A 22,724-nucleotide genomic window follows, 5' to 3' on the forward strand; every position below is an offset into this window, starting at 1 on the left:
TGATTAACCTTTTCGAGCCCAACGTGTCCCAAATTATTTCCCTTCACGTTACACAACCGCTTCACCAGCGTAATCCGATTTTGTTCCAAATTCTCGCCCTCGTTTCCATACGTGTACAAAGTCTTCATCGCCATCCCGGATGCCAACAGGTTGGTCAACATGGTCCCGAACTCTCCCATCTTGTATGATGCGAGTGACATGTAGATACAGCCCAAAATCCATAAGATGTTGATCCACACTTCGCCTACCAATCGGACACTTAAGGTGGCATTAAAGTAGTCCACCAATCCCAGAATAACGTCGTATGCTTGGGTAATCTCGTCTATTTTGTTAAGAGTGACGAAATCGTCACTCTTCATCGTCATGGTCTCAACCTCCTTAACAGACATGCATACATATTTAGATCCCGATGACTCATCGCCAAATTATGTGGACCATTTTGGATCATTTCTGAGTTCTTGGAATTTTATTTTAAAATTCCGAACGACAAACTTGTAGCCAATGACTTGATTAATATAATGACGATGATTTTTTTAAATTACGATTAGCCAGATTCGAGGAGTTCTAATTTTTCTGAATGCTTCTTAAGATTGAGATCTCCCCCTTCAGAAAACTCAAAATTTGAAGTACTTATTTTTAGAAAATTGCCAACTCTACAAATTTGTGGTCCAAAATTTTATAATGAATTCTCAGAGCTGCATGGGAAACGATTAAAAATATGTCGATTTTAGTGAAGACTCACAAAATCCTACCTTAATGACGCATGCCAACACGATGTTGTAAATCTTAACGAACCCCGTGACCCAATTACTCAGCAAGGTGTGCGAATATGTCAAATAAATCCAGAAAATCATCCCCCACATCAAACCGATATCATGATCCTGCAGCATTTTTAGCACGGACGCGTTAGTCGATACGCCAAAGACTTCGGCGATGATTAAATCCACCGAGAGCATCGTGCAAACTGGTAACAGGAGAAACAAAACCGTCCAGCGAAACTGGACGCGGACTTGTTTCCCGTATAAATCCATGACTTCTTGTTGTGTCCAAATTTTCGAAATTTTTTCCAACTGATGACAATGCACATGCCAAAATGTGAGGGTGCCTCGCACCGTGACAAATCCGTAGAGACGATTTCCCATCGCGTTAATCAGGGAGATCATGGACATCACGGAAATTATGATCATATCCGTGGAGAGTTTACTGTACTGGTTGAATTCGTCCCGTTGTTGTTCAACGCTGACAAAGAGGAATAAAACTAGGAAGAAGGAAGTGATTAAGAAGAGTTGGGAGAGGACGGGGATTGTGAAGAAACGGAATTGTAGGGATTTTGTGGGGGTACTTTTTAGTTTTGAGGGGGTTGTTATTTGATTTGGACTTTGAAGAGTCATGGTGAGGGGGACATAACCGATTATTTGGACGCCGAGGAGGGGATATTTGAGTAGGGTTAAGAGCAAATCTTCGACACACGTTAGGTCCATGGGGATAAAGTGTGTTAGCTTTTTTGGGAGAATTTGAGACTTGAATGAGGTGAATTTATGTAATAAGTAGGCAACGTTTTCATGAAACGAATGAGCTCCATTAACTCGTATTAATTTATTAATTTTTCTAATTATAACGGATCGATTAATTGATGTCTGCAATTTTTCAGGGGATAATTTATTAGCTACTAGTCTATAAGCCCGTCCCGAAGACGGGCGACATTAATTATGTTACACGGAAAATTCAACAACATTAAGTTAAGCAAGTACATAAAAGATACGATTTAATAAGCTCGATGAAAATTATAATTTTAGAGTAAACAAACAGCATATGTAGTTCAGTCACGAGGTCATTAAAGTCCTATTTAGGGTAGTTATTGTCGACATTATTGTCTTAATTCATCAGTAATTTTGATAACGTTGCAAATAATTGGCGAATTTTGTTAATAATTTTTTTAACACTGCTAAGGAATTTTTGTTGACGTTGCTAAGGAAATTTTTGACGCTGCTAAGGAAATTTTTTATGTTGCTAAGGAAATTTTTTGACGTTGCTAAGGAAATTTTTTATTTTGCTAAGGAATTTTGATGTTGCTCAGAAATTTTTTTATGTTGCTAAGCAATTTTTGAGACGTTGCTAAGGAATTTTTTTATGTTGCTAAGGAAATCTTTTTATTGCATATGTCACTTGTGGAAGAGCATTGTTTTATTGTCTGTGGCAGAGCATTGTTTGTATTTGTAACTGTAAACTTAGAATAAAGCTTCAATCAATCAATCAATCAATCAATATATGTACAAACAAACATAAATAAGCACATTAATACCTAAATAACTATGTTACTTCAAGCGTGCACTGAAGCGTTGCTGCATCTACTAATTAATTGTCAATTACATACTTATTCAGATTTCCAATTAGAGAATGTACACACAATTTCCAAATAAAACATGGTAAATTTGTATGTACGCATGTATGTATGTACCACCACATTCTGCGAAGAATACACATTTTTTGAACCTCCAGCAAACATAGTATACTGTTAAAAATGTGGTGAAGTCATACATATATACACTCCGTGATGGTATTGATTGGGTGACAATTTGTCCCCGGGTTGGTAATAGTTTGATTTTAAGTGGTAACTTTTTATCACTATACAGTAATGCCCGTTATCACCGCGCCGGTTAAGTCATATAATATATGCACTCCGGTTGGTGTTGATTCAATACCGTTTTGCCAAAAGTGTACATACATACATATGTTTGTTTATATATGTTTGAGGGAAAAATTATTCGCAATCGTATTCACCTGTGTGTACCTGCTTATCAAGCATAAGAAATACTAACGTCGGTTAGATGCAACTTCGTAAATACCAGGTTGTTCAGATTCCTAATATGTAGGAATATGCATGTATTTTTTAGGAGATGTGTAGATTGGTCAGTCTGCATGTAAGATGCAGATTGAGCGAAATCTACAGAGGTTTTGTAGGAGATGCATGCAAATCAATGTTTGTCTGCACGGAACAGTGGAAGTGATGGCAGGTATGTTACGCTGCATCACTGCCACATCTTGCAAACTCATCTTATGCAGATTGAGTTGTCCAGCTTTGTAGTTTGCTAAACAGGTAGAAACGAAGCATTTAATGTATGCATGTATTTGTTCCAATGTTGAACAAACCAATGTATTTATGTATATAATGTGCAAATTGACTTATTTTAGTTGGGAAATGAAATGTATTAGTTAGCATACACGGCTGCTTTTCCGTCCGCTCTGCAGTATAAAGCTAGCCACGGACCAAAGCCCGCGTAACGCCCATTTAATCTTTTTGTAACAGAGGGTTGTTCTGCACAAGAGTGAATCGCAAATCTCAGATGGCCCCAAATGGGAAATTGAGATTGCAAATTACTTGTATCAAATTACCCATCAAAGTAGTTGTATCAAGTTACCTATCAGAAATAGTTGTATCACATTACCCCAAATCAACTAATAGAAATAGTATCATACACAGTTTGTATGTACTAATTAATTGAAACATAAATAAACCAGTTAATATCAATATAAAATTAACCAATTGAAGTTAACTACGAAATCATTTACACAACCATAGAGCTTTATGCTAAGAAACTGGTGCACACTAATTCAAGTTGCGCTACACTTAACATACACACACTCATAAATTAACCAACGTGAATTTACAACTCACACACCTCATAAGAATCTAGCCACGAATAAAAACATGATCTCGCGAACGGTGCAATTATAAATAAGACTAATAATTGTGAACACTAATTTTTTCGATATAAGCGAATTCCTTTGAGGTGATAATTTATCTATCGTGTGAATTAAGTGATTTACGTTAGTTCTCGCGCAGTATTTAGTCTTTCTAAAAATTAATACTGGTAAGGTTTTCACAAACAATCTTTAGTCCGTATTTTGAAGTTAAAATTAAGTGTTTTAACCAAATCAAAATGGGCAAACTTGATGACTTGCGGGGGGTGAGGGACATGATTGGCAAGAAATTTAAGTTTTATCTCGATCAAGCTAAGGATCATGCTACTCACCCAATGGACCTCGCCACCGTTGACACATATCTAAAGAAGTTAGTTTATGGTCAAATACACTAGACGATGGGTTTCAGCAAATTACGAAACTGAACCCAAGTGATCTAGACGACGATACAGACGCCTACATGCTGTTGTATAAAACTGTGCGTCAAGTTTCAGTGGCACTGAGAGACGTAAGAAATACAGTTATTCCGGCAACGGCTACCAGCGGGTCCATACCAACTGTAGTTTACACTAATGTGAGGTTACCTAAATTGGAAATTCAACCATTCCACGGTAACTATTTGGAGTGGGCTACATTTAAAGACTCGTTTGAAGCAGCAGTTCATTCCAATGCGAGTGTCTCGAAAGTGGAGAAATTTACTTACCTCAAAGCGTTACTGAAGGGAGAAGCTGGCCGCTATACTGCTGATTTACCCCTGACAGATGCACATTACGATCAGGCTTGGAAGCAATTACATGATCGGTACGAAAACAAGCGTATGATTGCCTTTGCTACCTTGGATAAGTTTTGCTCTCAGCCAAAAGCAACAGCAACGTCAAAATCCGTCAAAGACCTTATCGATGCCGCAAATAGATGTATCAGATCCATGGAGCTTCTTCATTGTAATCTGGATGTACATGCAGAACAATTTTACATCTATCACATCGCAAGCAAACTTGATCCTGCTGCAAAAGACTTGTGGGAGCATAGTCTTAAGGACAATGACATAATCAAATTGGCGGACCTAATTTCATTTTTAGAACGGCATGCCATGGCGTTAGAAAATACTGCGTCCGACCGCAATTAATTCACAATTAGGATGATTAATTGGCGGCGGCCGATCTAATAATCAAAATGAGATGAAATTATATCATACTCAAATTAATAAATCAATTGAAAATGACCAGAGTTTAAAACTGGACTCATTATTAAAAAGTTTCTGGGAAATAGAAAAATTACAGGACTCACAACTGCTCAGTGCTGAGGAAAAACGGTGTGAGGACCATTTTAAAAATACTGTTCAAAGAACCAAAGAGGGTGAGTTCATTGTGAAATACCCATTTAAAACTCCTAAAGTGCAGTTGGGAGAATCATTAAATATTGCAATTAATCGTTTCAAGCAAGTGGAACGGCGACTCCATAAAAATGAACACTATGTTACAGAATACAAAAAGTTCATGGATGACTACATAAAATTGGGGCATATGATAGAAGTGCCACCACCAAACAAAGATAGCAACTTTAGATGCTATTTACCACACCATTTTGTGTTAAAAGAATCATCTACCACGACGAAATTTCGCGTAGTATTTGACGCATCAGCCAAAACGTCTAACGGCCTCTCATTGAATGATACAATGATGGTTGGACCTACTGTTCAAGACACATTAGCAAACTTAATAATGAGATTCCGAAAGCATAAAATTGCAATAAATGCTGATATTGAAAAGATGTACAGACAGATTCTTGTATCGAGTGATGATCAAGAGTTTCAACATATTGTGTGGAGGGAATCGCCAGATCAACCATTTAAACATTATAAATTATTAACAATTACTTATGGCACGGCTGCTGGTCCGTATTTAGCTACTCGTGTGCTAAGCGAGTTAGCAAACCAAGTTGATGTTACAATTGCATCACAAGTGTTACAAGAAGATTTCTACATGGATGATTTATTGTCTGGAGCTGACACAGAAGAGAATGCGGTAAAACTTCAGCACGAAATCATTGAACTATTGAAACGTTGCGGAATGTCAATCAGAAAATTTACTTCCAATTCCGAAAAAGTTCTTCTGTCTATTCCTGAAGATCTGACAGAAACAAAATCTCTGACATTTGATAAAGACGCAACTGTAAAAACACTTGGAATCTATTGGAACCCAGCTCAAGATTGTTTTGGATTTAGAGCTGATATATTTGGTAATGTTAAAGTAGGTTCATTAACAAAACGAGTGATTCTATCTGAAATTTCGAAATTATTCGATCCCATTGGTTGGTGCGCACCCATTATAATTAGTGCAAAAATTTTAATGCAATCAATTTGGAAAGCAAATTTGAACTGGGATGATTTAGTGCCAATAACAATTCAACAAAAGTGGGATAATTTTAAAATTGAACTGAAAAATTTACAAATGTTAAAAATTTCTAGAGCGCAAGTTGGTCACTCAGGAAAAAATCAACAGACATATTTGGTAGGATTCAGCGATGCGTCTGAACAAGCGTATTCAGCTGTAGTTTATTTGGTGTATTATGATGAGCAAGGAAACGGATTATCATATCTGGTATCCTCAAAGACTAGAGTAGCGCCAGTAAAGCAACAATCGTTACCAAGGTTGGAACTTTGTGGAGCACTACTGTTAGCAGAATTTATGCCGTTAGTTGCAAAGGCTTTGAAAATGAACTTTACTGATATGGTGGCCTATACAGATTCAACACTAACTCTTGGATGGATTAGGTCTGAACCGTATAAGTATAAAACCTTTGTTGCAAATAGAATTACCAAAATTCAAGAATTAATTCCGGGAGATAAATGGGGATTCGTTCGTGGAATTGATAACCCAGCTGATTGTACATCTCGTGGAATAAGTGTACAAGAATTTATTAACCATCCATTATGGTGGAACGGGCCGTCTTGGTTGAATGAGAAACCACCTGTACCAAATTTAACAAGTTAAGTTGTGAGTAAACAAGAGCCAAGTGAAGAAAGACGTGATGCTTCAGTGTGTCACTTAACAAATATTAGAACACCGAGAGATCTGATTCTCCGGTACTCAACATTAACCAGATTGCAACGAATCACAGCAAGATTGGTACGATTTATAAATAATGCAAGAGCTGCAGTCCAGCAGAAACGTGGATGTGCAGTTGAACCAATTATTAACCTGTGGCTGTCAACAGTGGAACTTGATTTATCTCTTAAACGTTGGATATGTATCGCTCAAGAGGAAGAGTTCGCATCAGATCTATTGCAGCTTAGAAGTAAAGGGAAGTTATCCAGTAAAAGCAGTTTGTTATCCTTGAACCCATTCCTCGACAAAGACAACATTTTGCGAGTGGGGGGAAGGCTTCGTCATGCAAGCATTCCTGTGCATCAGAAACATCCAATTATGCTGCCACCGCATCACAGAATTACAGCGATGATAGTTGAAAATGCGCATTTGTTAAACCTACATGCTGGTTCACAAACTTTATTATCTTATCTACAACAAAGATATTGGATTGTTCGAGGAAAGGATGCTGTGAGGAGGATCATTCGAAAATGTGTCATCTGTACAAGAAATCGAGCAGAAACCATGCAACAGATGATGGCAGATCTACCTTCATTTCGAGTAACTCCATCCCATACTTTCCAGAAATGTGGAGTTGATTATGCTGGACCGTTTTTGATTCGACCCATTACACCCAGAAGTAAGGTGACATTAAAGGCATATTTAGCGATATTCATTTGCTGTGCGACTAGAGCCATACATTTAGAAGTTGTTAGTTCGGCCAGCACTGAAGCATTTATAGCTGCCTTTAGAAGATTCATAGCTAGACGTGGCAAGCCATCAGACATGTACAGCGATAATGGCACAAATTTTGTCGGAGCTGACAAGGAACTAGAGGAGTTGCAAAAACTTACCGACAGTGTAAGCCATAATAATCAGATCGCATTGACAATGTCTAAGGAAGGAATATCTTGGCATTTTAACCCACCATCAGCGCCACATTTTGGAGGACTCTAGGAGGCGGGTGTCAAATCAACAAAATACCATCTTAGAAGAATAATGGGATTAAATCGACTAACATTCGAAGAGCTGACAACTCTTACAAGCCAGATCGAGGTAATGCTAAACTCAAGACCATTAACGCCTGAGTCAACTGATCCATCGGATTTAAGAGCACTGACACCTGGACATTTCATCATTGGTCAACCATTGACGTCGATTCCTGATCCGGATTTAACTGAAATACCAACAACAAGACTCGTGAGATGGCAGCTGATTCAACAGATGCTACAACAGTTTTGGAAAAGATGGTCATCTGAATATATCGTCAGACTACAACAAAGACCAAAACGGATGCAACCGGTGGAATCCATTAAAGAGGGCTCACTGGTAATATTCAAGGAAGATAACTTGCCACCATTACATTGGAAACTTGGACGAGTTATGGAAGTCAAACCAGGAGCAGATGAGAAAGTCAGGAAGGTATTGGTGAGGACAGCTACTGGAGAGTACGAGCGACCGATCGTAAAGCTGTGCCTACTACCCGTCGAAACGGAAAACGCTGATTTGAATACAGAATTAATTTAGTAAAAATTAAATAATCTTATTTTGGAACTAGTTAGTCCAAGGGGGCCGGAATGTTCAGATTCCTAATATGTAGGAATATGCATGTATTTTTTAGGAGATGTGTAGATTGGTCAGTCTGCATGTAAGATGCAGATTGAGCGAAATCTACAGAGGTTTTGTAGGAGATGCATGCAAATCAATGTTTGTCTGCACGGAACAGTGGAAGTGATGGCAGGTATGTTACGCTGCATCACTGCCACATCTTGCAAACTCATCTTATGCAGATTGAGTTGTCCAGCTTTGTAGTTTGCTAAACAGGTAGAAACGAAGCATTTAATGTATGCATGTATTTGTTCCAATGTTGAACAAACCAATGTATTTATGTATATAATGTGCAAATTGACTTATTTTAGTTGGGAAATGAAATGTATTAGTTAGCATACACGGCTGCTTTTCCGTCCGCTCTGCAGTATAAAGCTAGCCACGGACCAAAGCCCGCGTAACGCCCATTTAATCTTTTTGTAACAGAGGGTTGTTCTGCACAAGAGTGAATCGCAAATCTCAGATGGCCCCAAATGGGAAATTGAGATTGCAAATTACTTGTATCAAATTACCCATCAAAGTAGTTGTATCAAGTTACCTATCAGAAATAGTTGTATCACATTACCCCAAATCAACTAATAGAAATAGTATCATACACAGTTTGTATGTACTAATTAATTGAAACATAAATAAACCAGTTAATATTAATATAAAATTAATCAATTGAAGTTAACTACGAAATCATTTACACAACCATAGAGCTTTATGCTAAGAAACTGGTGCACACTAATTCAAGTTGCGCTACACTTAACATACACACACTCATAAATTAACCAACGTGAATTTACAACTCACACACCTCATAAGAATTTAGCCACGAATAAAAACACAGGTAGAAAGTATTGCATAACTATTCTTCATCCTCGACCAGTGTCCAGCACCCACTGTCGTCGCTTGCCAAAGACATGGCATCCCAGTCCAACGAGTATTGCGACGAGCTGAGCGACCTCGTCACTTCCAATCCGTACGCCAAAGAAATTTCGTCGCCACCAAGTTCCGCAGATGCGCATTCATCTCGTGTCGCCGTCCCGATGTGGAGCTCCGTCTCGATCTTGGCAAACCGTGGGATCACGAACTGTAATTAAAATTACTTATTATAAATGTCACCCGTATTTACATAGATGTCTTGAATGTGTAACCCCAGATTTTTTAGTTATTATTTAAATAAATATACATTTATTTATGTATCTATCGCAAGTACAAATTCACGATACCTATGTAAATTAAACATGATTCTTCGCCGTCATTATATACATATTCAGGCTACCAAAATCCTAATTCTCAATTTTGCCACAAATTTTCGTATACATAAATAAATATATGTAAATATGTTCTACCCAATTTAAGGATAAACTTCCCAACATTTGGGGTATTCATAATTCCGTCGTGTCCTTCGTATTTTTCGTACCGTAAAATAAATTATGACGGTGACGAGGTTTTGTAAGGGAGTAAGATTTAGTCATCAAAACTCGCGTTGTTAAAGTAACAATTTTTACGAAGCTTGACCCGTTCTAAATATTTTGTTCACAAACTATGTTACGACACTAACAACTCGAAGTATGTAAATTATCAATATCCTTATTACTATTTAACCAACAAAATTATTGCTAATTATACATATACCAATAATCTGTCTTGATTAATTACCTGCAGCATATAATTCACCGTAAAATCGGGACACCCCTCCCTCCCCAATCCGGTCGGGACCACATAAGGAATTTCGACGTCCCCCCTCCACTCCGACTTTCCCTCCAGGAACGTCCCACTTTCTCCGTGCCACACGACATTCGCCTCACTCGTTCTCCTCTTTATTTTAGTCCGAATTATTAACTTGTACCCGATATTCTGTTGCAGATTTGCTTTCACCGTTAACGGAAGTGACTTTCCGTTCCACACTTCGACCCGAAATGGAACCCTGTCACCCGGGATGGCACGCCGGGTTTTTAGGCAAACCCGCATTTTGACCTCTTCCTTCGAGGGGGTTGTAAAAGTAGTTATTTTCGAAATCGGCTTGGAATTTTCTTTTTCCACGTTTCCAATAATCAAGATGTCCCGTTTAAGGATGAAACTCTCTCTGCGCCCGTACTGCGACTGCGACCGGGCCATGAGCATCAAGCCGTACCAGTAAAATGCGTTCAGCACCACGAAAGAAGGCCACAAGTCGAGTGGGAGAGGGAAATAGAAGGGGATTTTGGTGAGAGTGTCGGCTGCGAGGGGGGTTCCATCGGCTGTAAAAAAAATGAGAATTTTTAAATGTGCACAGATTTTGAGACAAAATTTGGTAAATCTACATACCTGGACTATTTCGTAGACTCCATGACCCACACGGATCAGAGTTTATTTTGTTTAATTTGTGAATTAAACTTGTCGCCTTTCCCTTTCCGACTTGTTCTGTGTGATGGACGTAATCCGTCCTTCGAATCAGGGCCAGTTTTACGTCTGAAATTTATTGTGATGTACATAAGTATCCATGGATAACTTGTCAAATCAATTAGTTGAAGAAAGTAATTTTAAGACTTTACAATCTTTTCTTAAAATTGGTAAGATAATTGGTAAGGTTTGTAACTTTACATAATTGACGGATTTTGCCAGGTTACTTTACATAATATTATGCACACTAGCCATGTTTTCAATTGTAAAGGTTTAATAAATTATCTATTAAACTTTAAAAATATGTAATACATATTTTTATATTATATGTAAACTTTCGTTTAATGAGTTGGTTTGTTACAAAAATGATTAAATCATTAATTAGCAATTACCATACAACTTGTTCCCCTTGGGTCCCCCGTTGAACACCAAATTTCCAGTAATGCTCTGTCCTGCTTGGTAAATTAGAACGCTCTGGTCAAAATTGACCCTTACTAAGCAACTCTTCACTGACATCCCGAGCTGCACCACAAGCGTTGATTCGGTACTTGCTTCTGCAGGTGTTGACAAGGTAGCGAAATGGAACAAGATCATTTGCTTATATGGTACTGATGGCAAGCGACTAATGGGTCCCGAAATATGCCATCATTACGTCAACGAAATATCATTGCTTAATCCATACTTTTTACACGTAATGAAACGGCGACGAAATGCGAACGTTGTCTCGGTACCAAATTTTTTATGCAGTTTTGGTAACTAAATTTCGTTATTGAATTAGTACTGATACAATTGGTTTATTTTACTCGAAATTATTTATTAATTTCCAAAAATTATTACAATTTAACTTTCATATAATAATAATCAGTACAATTTAACGTAGTTGGAGAGCATTAAACAACTAAATGCATATTATTTTAATACAAAAACTCGCTAATCTTATAATAAGCAGTATTCATTATTTACGATTTATTTCAAATGAATTGCACAATGATATATAAAAATATTTTTTCCCAGATGGAAGTAGAATACATTTTTTTGACAGGTTAAAAGGGTTTAACTTGCGCAAAACTCCCAAATTCCTAACGTAGCCTATTCCTAACTCTTTGCAAACTACGGGATAAGATTTCGGTTGTAAATATTCATCAAATATACGACACATAAATTTCTGGTTATGTTTTTCAACAATACATACTTGTCCAGTTTTCGTGATAAAACAATTATCACCAAGTTTAGCTGAAGGAGTTAAGGATGAATTTGTCTGCTTTGGCAACTTTAGTGGCAAGTCAGTTAATTCCCCAACCCTTCTAACAATTTGACTTAAAGGGGTATTTTTTGATCGCAGCAGGCGTTTTATTGTTTGCATGAAATTTTCAAACGGGAATGCGCTAAAATTATCTATTGGTCCGTGAAGATGAACATCTGCAGCTAAATGAGTTAGTGAATGAACATTAAATACAATAAACTCTTTATAATAAAGTGTAGGAATTTTCTCAACAAATTCATTAACGAGTTGGGCTGCAAAATCAACCCAATCGTGAGAGTTTGCAAACTCAGAAGCTAGAATATATATTGCAGTGTGTAACAATAGAAAATGTTGATATTTATCTGTTGTTAACACACCTTTCAAGCAAATTGGTCCTAAGTAGAGTAAGAAGTTTCTGAACTCAGTAGCTTTCCAATGTCTAATTTCTTCCAAACTTCTCGGTTTTCTAGAAAAATGTGAAGGGACTCGATTACGGAACAATAGAAGTCTACTTGAAATTAATTTAATTTGACGTTGAGATAGTTTGTGTGGAATATGTCCGTCTATCCATAAAAGTAAGAATTTTTTCATCACCCCGAGGCAACATAAATGCATATAATCCAGAGGAATTTGACTAATCATTCCTACTCCTGCATCAATTAATGGCGAAACTTTATTAATTTCGTGATGGTTAATATGCATCCGTGTTCTAAAAGTTTCATCAGAATGCAAGGGAAAAGATCGACCTACTGAATATATTACGCGGCCAGAATATTCACCTTTTGTATAACATCGTTCACAACCATAATATGCATTGTGTCCTCTTACTTGCTTAATAAAGCTTCTTGCAGGAGCGTCTGCAATTATTGCTTTTAGAAAAAATTCATATTTTTTGTTGGACACTACGACTCCATTTTGTTTTAAATTGATTACTTCATTCACCAGTGGATTAAGAAATTCTTGAATTGACTTGGGTTTCTGATTACCACAAAAAAAGCTTACTATAAAAACGCTATTATCCCCAAGCTCACCATTAACTTTGCATAGGATAGGCCAAAATTGTAAGTTGGAACTCTTGCTAATCGGTAACCCATCGATACCTAAACTAACCTCAACCTTAGTAAAATTTAATTTGCCAATTTTTTTACCATTCAACATTTTAATTAATCCTAATTCTAATCCAAAGTGATAAAACTGTCCTCCACCTACATCTTTTAACTGGACAACCCTTTTAGTTTTTAGCAAAGTTCTAGGATCATTTGGAAATCCAAACGCGGGTAACCATTCCTTACAAAGTTCTAACAAGTCCTTTAATGCAGGGTGGGTAATATTGTGGGCTAGTGCCCACTCCCTCATTTGGGCTAAATAGTTAATTTCAATAAAGTTATTATCATTGTGCAATTCATTTTCACTTTCAACAGAACTACTAATTACATTTTCTGATAACTCAAGATTATAATTATTTGAGACTTGTTCAGTATTAAATCTTACAAATGATTCTTGAGAAGGAATTAAGTTTTGAAATGTTGACGATGTTCGTGGGGCTCTAATTTGGTTCAACATTTTTGACAGCCGTTTCTTCACTCTCTGGGACTTTGTTGACCGTGGCGCGTCCATTCTTAGCCTTGGACCTCTTCTGTTTTCCTTCGTCTCCTCTATTTATTGAGTCACGAAGCCACTTTGCAATGTAAGAATCCAATTTACTGTCACTTAACTCGGCCTTGATTCCTTCTGTGTTGCCCGCCTGAATGAAGAATTGACGGACCGCGTCTATAAATAGTTTGTAATTTATAAACAACTCTATACTTACTTACATGTTTAATTATTATTGTGCAAATTTAGTGTATACAAATTTCTACCTCTAACAAGCTTGCAGCATAAAGTTCTCCCAAAAAGTAATTTATCAGAAGCGTCAGTAAAGCGAAGAGTTAGTGCAAATTGGTGCAAAATAATGGACTTCATGGTACAGTTAACGGCTTTAGTGACTGAATCTCCCCCCGACTCTAGACAGCAGGGTTACCTGGCAATTTACAGAAATAAAGAAATATAATGAAATGTGTATCAGCATCGAATAATCAGTTTAAAAATAGATATCTGTTTTGATAACTTACTTGTTGAATATACGTGTCATTGCTAGTAAGAATTTCATTTATTTTCTCAAGTTCTTCCTGATTTTTAATTGGCCAAAATAAATTACTTGTTGCCGCTGCCGGATTTGTAGAATTCAGGCAGCGCAAGACAATATTTTTGAGATCTCGGATCTCCTCTTGCAAAATTAGTTGATTCTGAATTGAAGTTTGCTGAAATGCTAAATATGTAAATAAATTAAACTTCAATAAATATTCGATTCATATATAACATTATTCACATATTTCAAAATTTATTAAATACCTCGAAACTCCTCTATTAAAGTTGTAATGCGGTCATCACAGTAGTCCGAAGTCACGGGAATGGATTCTACTTCTTGCTCGGTTTTTTCATTAATTGGTGACTCGAACGGTTGAATTACTTCACCTTCGTAAAATATGAAACCGCAAATTTCGTAATGTTAATTGTAACAGAAACAGTGGAAATTACCTGCACTTTGTAATCTTTCTTGCGACGATTCACCATCAATGTCCAAATCACTGCTGTCAATATAGGCAGCTTTTAAAAGCTTCTTAGCTTTGTCGTTTGCTCGCTCGAACTTATCTACAATAGCAATAAAAATTATATGGTTTTATTCAAAAATTTATTAATCAGAAATTATTTTTTACCGTAACTCTTCTTTACATTTGCTTCCCAAATTTTCCAGAGAGGATCTGACATGGATTCGGGGTCCTCTTGATTCTTTTTGAACCCTTTCGGCCGATTTGAAGGAAAGGCACACTTTGTGTTGTTATCCGAAAGCCAAGTTCGTGGCACTACTTCAATTGTCTTGTCGACAGGAAACTCCACTACACAAGATTTCTTTAACACTATGTCTGTCATTGATACAATTAATTGTTTCAACTAAATAATTGATGTAATCCGTTGTAAATGTTGCTTATGAGTGGCGGTGCGGTCGTGCGTGCTCACGAGAAATCTACACTGATACAGCGATGATTATGTACTTATAATCAGCACGGATTAGGGGACGAGTTTTCGTTACTGATTCGTTAGAGAGTAATAGAGGATTTATCAACGCTATTTCTTAGGTTATAAAAGTGTGAGGATTTTGTACCGAAATTTGGATGGCTAGAAGGTAAAGATTTGTCGTCACTGATTAGTTGTTGGAATATATATGATTTTTCAGCGCCGTTTTTTGGACATTAAATGTGTAAGGATTTTGCACCAGAATTTTGGCGCATTGGTGGTAACGAAAAAAAGGCGCTTAACCAGTACTGCGTGTCAGCGGTAAACAGGTCCGTCGAAATTTCCATACCTAGTAAATGCGTTATCGTTAAGTCAATTTAAGCGTTGAAAATTCGGTACCCAAAGTTTGCCATTTCCGTATTTTTATTTAAGCAACAATTTTTCGTTTTCATATCGTTGCTACTTTCGTTACTCCATCCTCGCCTTTGGTATCTCGGGATGGTTGTCAGATTAGGAAGTCGTAATTTACAACTTTCTGTTATCTGTGTACATAAATTATGTATTTATTTAGGGATGGTGGAAAAATGAACAAGTAGCAAAACCAATAGAAATCGTTACTTCCGCTACAAGGAGAAAGTCAGCTGGCGATCTGGGTGGGTGAACAGGAAGTCATTCATACTTTCACTTTGGACACGAGTTGAAAATATGTACATACGCTATTGATTCATACTTTGAAGGATGATGGTGAAGGGGACATACGCGATTATTTGGACGCCGAGGAAGGGATATTTTTGTAGGGTTAGGATCAAATCGTCGACCCACGTTAGGTCCATGGCGATAAAGTGTGTTGGCTTTTATTGAGAGATTTGAGACTTGAGTGAGGTGAATTTATAAAATTGGCGACATTCTCAAATAAGCAAGGAGTGAGCTCCTTAACCTTAATTGTGTTTAGGTTCTAATTAAAGTGGATCGATTAATTGATGTTTGCAATATTCCGGGTGACTTATTGACAATTCTTTAACTATTAAATGGTGGGTGAGTTTCTGTACATATTCAATAGTAAGTCGTACATTAAGCATTGCACACAAAGGTAAATTGTTTTTAAGTAAGTATGTATTTATCCAAGTATTTAATTCTTTGTAACATGCATGTACATACATTTTTACTAATAAAGCGTTTTTGTATTGTTACATATGTATGAGCATAAATACGTGCATATGTGCACATGTTGCTTTAAGCGATGAATGAAGTGTTACTAAATCTACTAATTAATTGTCAATTATTATGATTGTCAATTAGAGAAATATTTTCATTTCCCAAATACTGCATGACTGCATACATTTACCACATTTTTATACGTATGTATATACATACATACTTGCAAATATGTAACTACATACATACATATATTGCAAAAATTATGTGCACTCGTATTCATTTGTGTAGCATGAGAAATACTAAGGTCAGGTAGCACGTGGTTACTCTTCATCTTCGACTAGTGTCCAGCACCCACTGTCCTCGCTGGCCAAAGACAGGGCATTCCAGTCCAACGAGTATTGCGACGAGCTGAGCGACCTCGTCACTTCCAGTCCGTACGCCAAAGAAATGTCGTCGCCACCCAGTTCTGCGGATGCGCCCTCATCTCGCGTCGCCGTCCCGATGTGGAGCTCCGTCTCGATCTTGGCAAACCGTGGGATCACGAACTGTAACAATTAAAACCCAAATTATTATACATGCCATGCACATTTGTAGATGTTTTATATCCTAATATAACGCCAATCATATTTACGTATGTATTGAACATAACGTGCAAATTCACGATAATTTAAACATGCTATACAAAGTTACACGCGTCCAAGTTTTGCTAGAAGTAGGTTACTCAGATTTTGTGCCCAAATTGGTTATGTAGGCAATAATCAACGAATTAATGAGTTGTAAACTTGAACTGTTAAAAATTTAGAGTTTAACATACATAATCAACATTCACGTGTTCCTCGGAAACTCTATAAATTCTTAAATTTAGTATACAAATTCGATAAAATTTCCCAAAATAAGAGATGTCAAACATCTGAGTAAGCTTCCACAATTTAGCAAGCTAGTTTTCCTAAGAAATATCCGTTCGTAGAATTTACGAATTTTCCAAATTTACCAATGGCTGCGTGAATTGATTCAACTAACGAAGTAAATTTTTAGTAAATTCCTCTAGTCTGATTACCTTGAGCATATAGTTCACCGTGAAATTGGGACACCCCTCCCTCCCCAATCCGGTCGGGGCCACATAAGGAATTTCGACGTCCCCCCTCCACTCTGACTTCCCCTCGAGGAACGTCCCACTTTCTCCGTGCCACACGATATTAGCCTCACTCGTTTTCATATGCATTCTAAACCGGGCTATAAATTTGTACCCGATATTCTGTTGCAACGTGGCTTTCACCGACAATGGTAACGACTTCCCGTTCCACACTTCGACCCGAAACGGAACCCTGTCACCCGGGGTAGCACACCGGGTTTTTAAGCAGACCCGCATTTTTACCTCTTCTTTAGCGGGGGTTGTGAAAGTGGTAATTTTCTTAAGGGGTTCGGAAAACGGGACCTTATCTTTTTCCACGTTTCCAATCATTAAGATGTCCCTTTTAAGGATGAAGGTCTCCTTGCGCCCGTACTGCGATTGGGAGCGGGCCGTGAGCATGAGACCGTACCAGGAGAAAGCATTCGTCACGACGAAGGATGACCACAGGTCGAGTGGGAGTGGTAAAGAGAAGGAGATTTTTGTGGGGGTATCGGGTGGCAGGTAGGTTCCGTCGGCTAGTAAATATTTTATTCAATTTTTGAATTTCCACAAATTTTTAAAAGAAATAAAATGATAAAGACCTGAACTCTTTTGGAGGCTCCATGATCCACATGGGGAGGAGTTAATTTTGTCTAGTTTGTTAATTAAACTGGTCGCCTTTCCCTTTCCGACTTGTTCTGTGTAAAGGACGTAATCCGTCCTTCGAATCAGGGTCAGTTTTACGTCTGAAATTAATATTAGACGTACAAATATTCATTACGAGTTCACATTGTTAGAAACAAGAAAACAAGAAACTTAAGAAGATCATAAAAAATTGGCTAGAAATTCATTTACAAAGCTAGTATTAAGTAACATGCGGACATGCGAACTCGTAATGAATTGTTGAACCACTACTCCTCGCAAACATTCGCAAGTTGCAAAGATATGTTGTCATGCGACGTTTACGTCTTATATGAAGTTAAATGAACGTAACGTCTTATATGTATGAGTACCCAAATAATTTTTATTTGTAAACTTCACACTAGTTTTTTTATAAAAATCATTAGTTAACTATTACCATACAACTTGTTCCCCTTCGCTCCCCCGTTGAACACCAAATTTCCACTAATATTTCCTGCCGCTTGGTAAATTAGTACGTTTTGGTCAAAATTAACCCCCAACAAGCAACTCTTCACTGACATGGTTGCCACTTCATGAAAAGAGTAATGCAATATTTAGTAATTTACAACTTTCTCGCTTAACGACATGAATAAATTCTCAGAGGATCGTACAAAACGGATAAGCACCGAAAGAAAACGATAAAAATATTTCCTTCCACGACGAGGAGAAAGTCAGCTGGAGAACGGAGTGGTTGAACGGAGAAAGTCATGCACACAAACTTTCACTTTGGCAACTAGTTACACGGATGTATAGTCGTTTCCTCTTCCAGATTTCTGTCATGTGGAGAAAGTGGCCGAGTCGTGAACCCTTTGAATGTATCTAGCTCCACACAGAAGTGAGAGTATATGCATGTATCTTTGTAAATTAGGTACAACAAGTACAATCTATGCACATTTGCAATGATAACGGCAAATGTATTGGCAAATTTTCAGCATATGCATTATACTTCATCGACTTCTTAATGTGTGTCCCTACACATATTTATAAATACAGTGTATGTATGTGTATTACATGTATGCATGTGTGTAGATAAGGCTAATCAGCCCTTATCCACAGTAGTATTTAAGTTAATATTCTGATAATATTCTGATATTTGTAATGTGCCAAGTATTTATATTGTGAATGGGTGAATGCCCAGAAACGCAAACAAGTTTCATTCCGAATTATCGATTTTCACCCACACACGTTGTCGTCGTACATACAACTTCCACCTCATTTCGCCAGGTCTTCCCTGTTGATAAATAAGTGTGTTTAAATACTAAGAAGCAAAAAAACTGATAATTTTTGGAAAATAATCGTGCTAATCCTAAGACGTCTGTGACTTCACACATGGTGAGTAATACATAAGGTAAGGAATAAACAAATGTATGTATGTGCCATAACTTGAAAAATACTTCCGAATAAACAACTGGATCTTAAATTTTCAGAAAATCATAATTAGCTACTAAACAAATCCAATACTTGGATGCACTACTCATTTTTAGTGATCCATCAGAGGGGAAATTCTTAAAATTTACAATTGTCCACAAAAAATTTTCACGTTAAGAGAGAATCCATCTATTTATCATGAGCAAGTTTGCCGTGATCAGTCTAGTTAGATCAAAACGGGACGAAGTTCGCGGCACGGTCCTAATTTCAAGAACACATAATTACCTATATTATAATTACGGTAAGTGATAAGTTATAAATAAGTGTAGCTTGCTGGACATGGTATTATTATTATAGATCAACTGTCTCTAAATAATTATGTGCCATTTTTCAATTATTGCAGCACTTATCGTAGAGCTCAGTGGAATTTTTGAAGCACGGCAACACAAAGAAATCTCAGTATCAACTTCATCCCGCTCCGATAAGGAGTTATCCACCACTTATTGCCTCCCTAATCCCAGAAAACATCAATTCTGGTCGACAAGCCAAAAAAGTTTTCCTACCCCGTTACCATCCCCTGATCTAATTAAGTATACTTTTCACCTCCCAATTCCCCAAAATGTCCATCTCCCACCCAATTTCGACTGCTCCCTGGGAAAAGTGTCCTACTTTCTCCGCGTTCTTGCCCAACACAATAAGCATCCCAACATTTTACGAGAACTCACGTCAAAGGAAATCCACTACCCGGGACAGGGGATAGTAAACCCTGGTAATGGCCCACCCACCGAAAAGGATATTGATCTCGACGGTGTCAAGATTTCTGTACAAGTACCCCGGACTGATTTCATTATTGGAGAAATCATCCCATGTACCATATCTGGCCAATTTGGAGAAAAGAAAGGATCCCTAAAAAACGTCACCGTTTGGCTGACCAGGATTATTTCTTACACTTCGGATAAAATTCTGATTTCAACAACGGAAATCGTACATTGCAAAACGTTCAAACGGTTTCTCAAAAGAGAACGATTTACGAGGAGTGTAAAATTTGCGACGGCAAAGGTCAAAATTCATACCATTAAGATGGAAGATGAACCGAAATTAAGGATACGATATCTTATACAGGTTACAACAATTATCTACAAACATAAATATGCAGACTTAGGATTAGTGCAAGCATGACTTTTATTACGTAACTTATGCATGACGTCTTTTTCATGAGATAAGTCGACTTATAAAAAAAAATCAAGTCGCTTTATTTAAGTTTATCTCCCGAATTTTAATATTGGCGGATTACCTTATTTTCGTAATAATTTTGGAATCCCAAAATTTTGACACTGGCTTGTAAAAGGAGTGTTGATTTTGTTTGATAATTTGGAAAATGACACGAAGTCTACTTATAAATTGCAAGTTATACACTGTATTTATTATGTACATCATAATTTAAAAGTAAAAACTGCACCAAATCTTTCATCTATCTAGTATTTATAATAGGGCTAAAAGTTAACCAATTTCATAAACAAGTTCATATTACATAAATTTATGTATGTATTTAGGTACGAGTCACCACACTGAACGGAAAGAGTGATGCAGTCCAAATTGATGTCGCTTTAAGAATAGGCCTCCCCGATTCGACACCATGGCTTCCCAGGGAATCCGATCATTCAGCACCGAGCGATGAGGGCGCATTAAACGAAGTTGAAACGCCGACAGCGCCCAGAATGCGGGTGGGATCACTCGTGGGGTCGATGATGTCCCTCTTCCCACCCAGTTATTCCACCCTTCCCTCCCGAGCGGTTTCCATGGTGTCGCTAGAAACTTGTAAGATTTATTAATGCAATGTGCACTAATTGTCTGAACGTATGGATGATACTCTTTAGTGTTATTTTTACTTTCAGTGCCACCAAGTTATGACGACATTTAAACCTCTTAACTATTTGCTGCCATTTAGAACGCACTTGGTTTTGTGTGTGATGTTTAATTCGAGGTTGTGATGACAAAATGCATATCGAACAGCTCACAAATATAATTATTTTTAGTTACATAGATGTGCTAAATTAAAAGCTTGTTTGTACGAAGTTGTGACAACAATGAATTGTATATTGTGAACATATCTATCTACAAATATTTCAAATGCTGGATTTATGTATTTAAAGCAAAGCTTGTGATACATTTTTAAAATTTAAATTGTGTTACATATACATATCCACGTAGATGTATTTATGTAGATCAGCCGTTACATTCCATGAACAAAACTACGTACTTAAAAGATGGCAAAAATATAACATCAAACGAGCCAATTGTAAACTCGGAAATTCATTTGTGATGCATAATTTTTCATCAAGCCTAAATAAAGAGCCCGGACATTTAAACGATTCTTATAGCATGTTGGGTACGTATGCAAATATACATTAATTTATGTAAGTACTCAGAATGTGACAGTGGTGACAAGGGTTAGATGTATGCAAATGAGCTGACCCGCTACCGTAATTCTACTCCATACCCGCCATTTACTCAGCGCAAACTATTTCCCTGCCAGTAACAAATTAACCGTATGATCACCCACTCTTTCCAAATACCTCAAAAAATAATCCAACCCCACCCCATTCTCAATCGTGTCCACTGATTTCAGCTATTCCAAATTTATCGAAAGTGGCCGCATCACCGTAATCACCGCTCTCTTAACCTTATCTTGACCATAAAATGCGAAACACTTTCTCTTAAACTCGTTCGATACTTTAGCCGCCTTCGCAATATAGCATACCGACAAAAATTCAGTGGCCACCCCAACAGCCAACGCAATCAGTGAAAACCCAACGATCAAAGAAATTTCACCACCCGGTAAAAACTGTAGGATGAAATAGTACAGGGAAATAGTTGACAGCACAATCATATGGAAATGGTGGAGACACGGAACTATTAAATCACGTGCCAATTCGGATTGAACGATCGTCAGAATGCCAAGTTTTTGATATATTTTGATCCCCGTTTCGAATCCGAGTTTAAGTTTGACTTGTTTCTTGAGGTAATTTAATCCGACTGATGAGTTGAGGGAATTAATTGACAGGTAGGTGACAAGTATTCCGTTGAAGATGCATAACAGGCAGAGCATGACGTTACACAGCATGATATTGGCAAAAAGGCAGGTCAGGATTTGGACAAAGGCCTTGACAGGAATGGGGAAATGTAAGACGAAGTTGTAAAGAGGGTTTACTTGCGGCTCAAAGATGCTTGTGTAGACAATAATTGGTGGAACTATGTAGTCCAGCCATATATAAATCCCGTTGAAAATTTTATCTCCGATAAAGTTGGATTCGTCTTTAGGGTTCCTCTTTGGCGAAAGTAG

General features: G+C 37.4%; 3 protein-coding genes across 4 annotated transcripts; 2 read left to right on the forward strand and 1 right to left on the reverse strand.

Moving 5' to 3' along the window:
• Positions 1 to 4,162: 4,162 nt before the first annotated feature.
• LOC110861902 lies at positions 4,163 to 6,695 on the forward strand. Its single transcript, XM_022111036.1, has 3 exons — positions 4,163 to 4,797; positions 4,958 to 6,115; positions 6,170 to 6,695. Exons 1-3 carry the CDS (start codon positions 4,163 to 4,165, stop codon positions 6,693 to 6,695), a joined length of 2,319 nt encoding a protein of 772 aa, XP_021966728.1.
• A 9,345-nt stretch (positions 6,696 to 16,040) lies between these two features.
• On the reverse strand, positions 16,041 to 18,904 carry LOC118433297. Of its 2 annotated transcripts, XM_035845087.1 has the most exons (5): positions 18,625 to 18,904; positions 18,411 to 18,542; positions 17,935 to 18,078; positions 17,279 to 17,868; positions 16,041 to 16,766 (listed from the first exon to the last, which is right to left on the reverse strand). In XM_035845087.1, exons 2-5 carry the CDS (start codon positions 18,532 to 18,534, stop codon positions 16,542 to 16,544), a joined length of 1,083 nt encoding a protein of 360 aa, XP_035700980.1. In that variant the 5' UTR covers positions 18,535 to 18,542; positions 18,625 to 18,904; the 3' UTR covers positions 16,041 to 16,541. The 2 variants fall into 2 exon arrangements, with proteins under 2 accessions (XP_035700980.1, XP_035700979.1); XM_035845086.1 differs by having other exon boundaries at positions 16,042 to 16,766; positions 18,411 to 18,904.
• Positions 18,905 to 19,220: 316 nt separating this feature from the next.
• Positions 19,221 to 21,755, forward strand: LOC118433298. Its single transcript, XM_035845089.1, has 5 exons — positions 19,221 to 19,361; positions 19,441 to 19,682; positions 19,785 to 20,503; positions 20,935 to 21,199; positions 21,277 to 21,755. The coding sequence occupies exons 2-5, from the start codon at positions 19,580 to 19,582 to the stop codon at positions 21,300 to 21,302; spliced, it is 1,113 nt and encodes a 370-aa protein (XP_035700982.1). The 5' UTR covers positions 19,221 to 19,361; positions 19,441 to 19,579; the 3' UTR covers positions 21,303 to 21,755.
• Positions 21,756 to 22,724: the final 969 nt, after the last annotated feature.

Source organism: Folsomia candida, unplaced genomic scaffold (assembly GCF_002217175.1).
Source record: "Folsomia candida strain VU population unplaced genomic scaffold, ASM221717v1 Fcan01_Sc047, whole genome shotgun sequence".
NCBI classification, from domain to species: domain Eukaryota; kingdom Metazoa; phylum Arthropoda; class Collembola; order Entomobryomorpha; family Isotomidae; genus Folsomia; species Folsomia candida.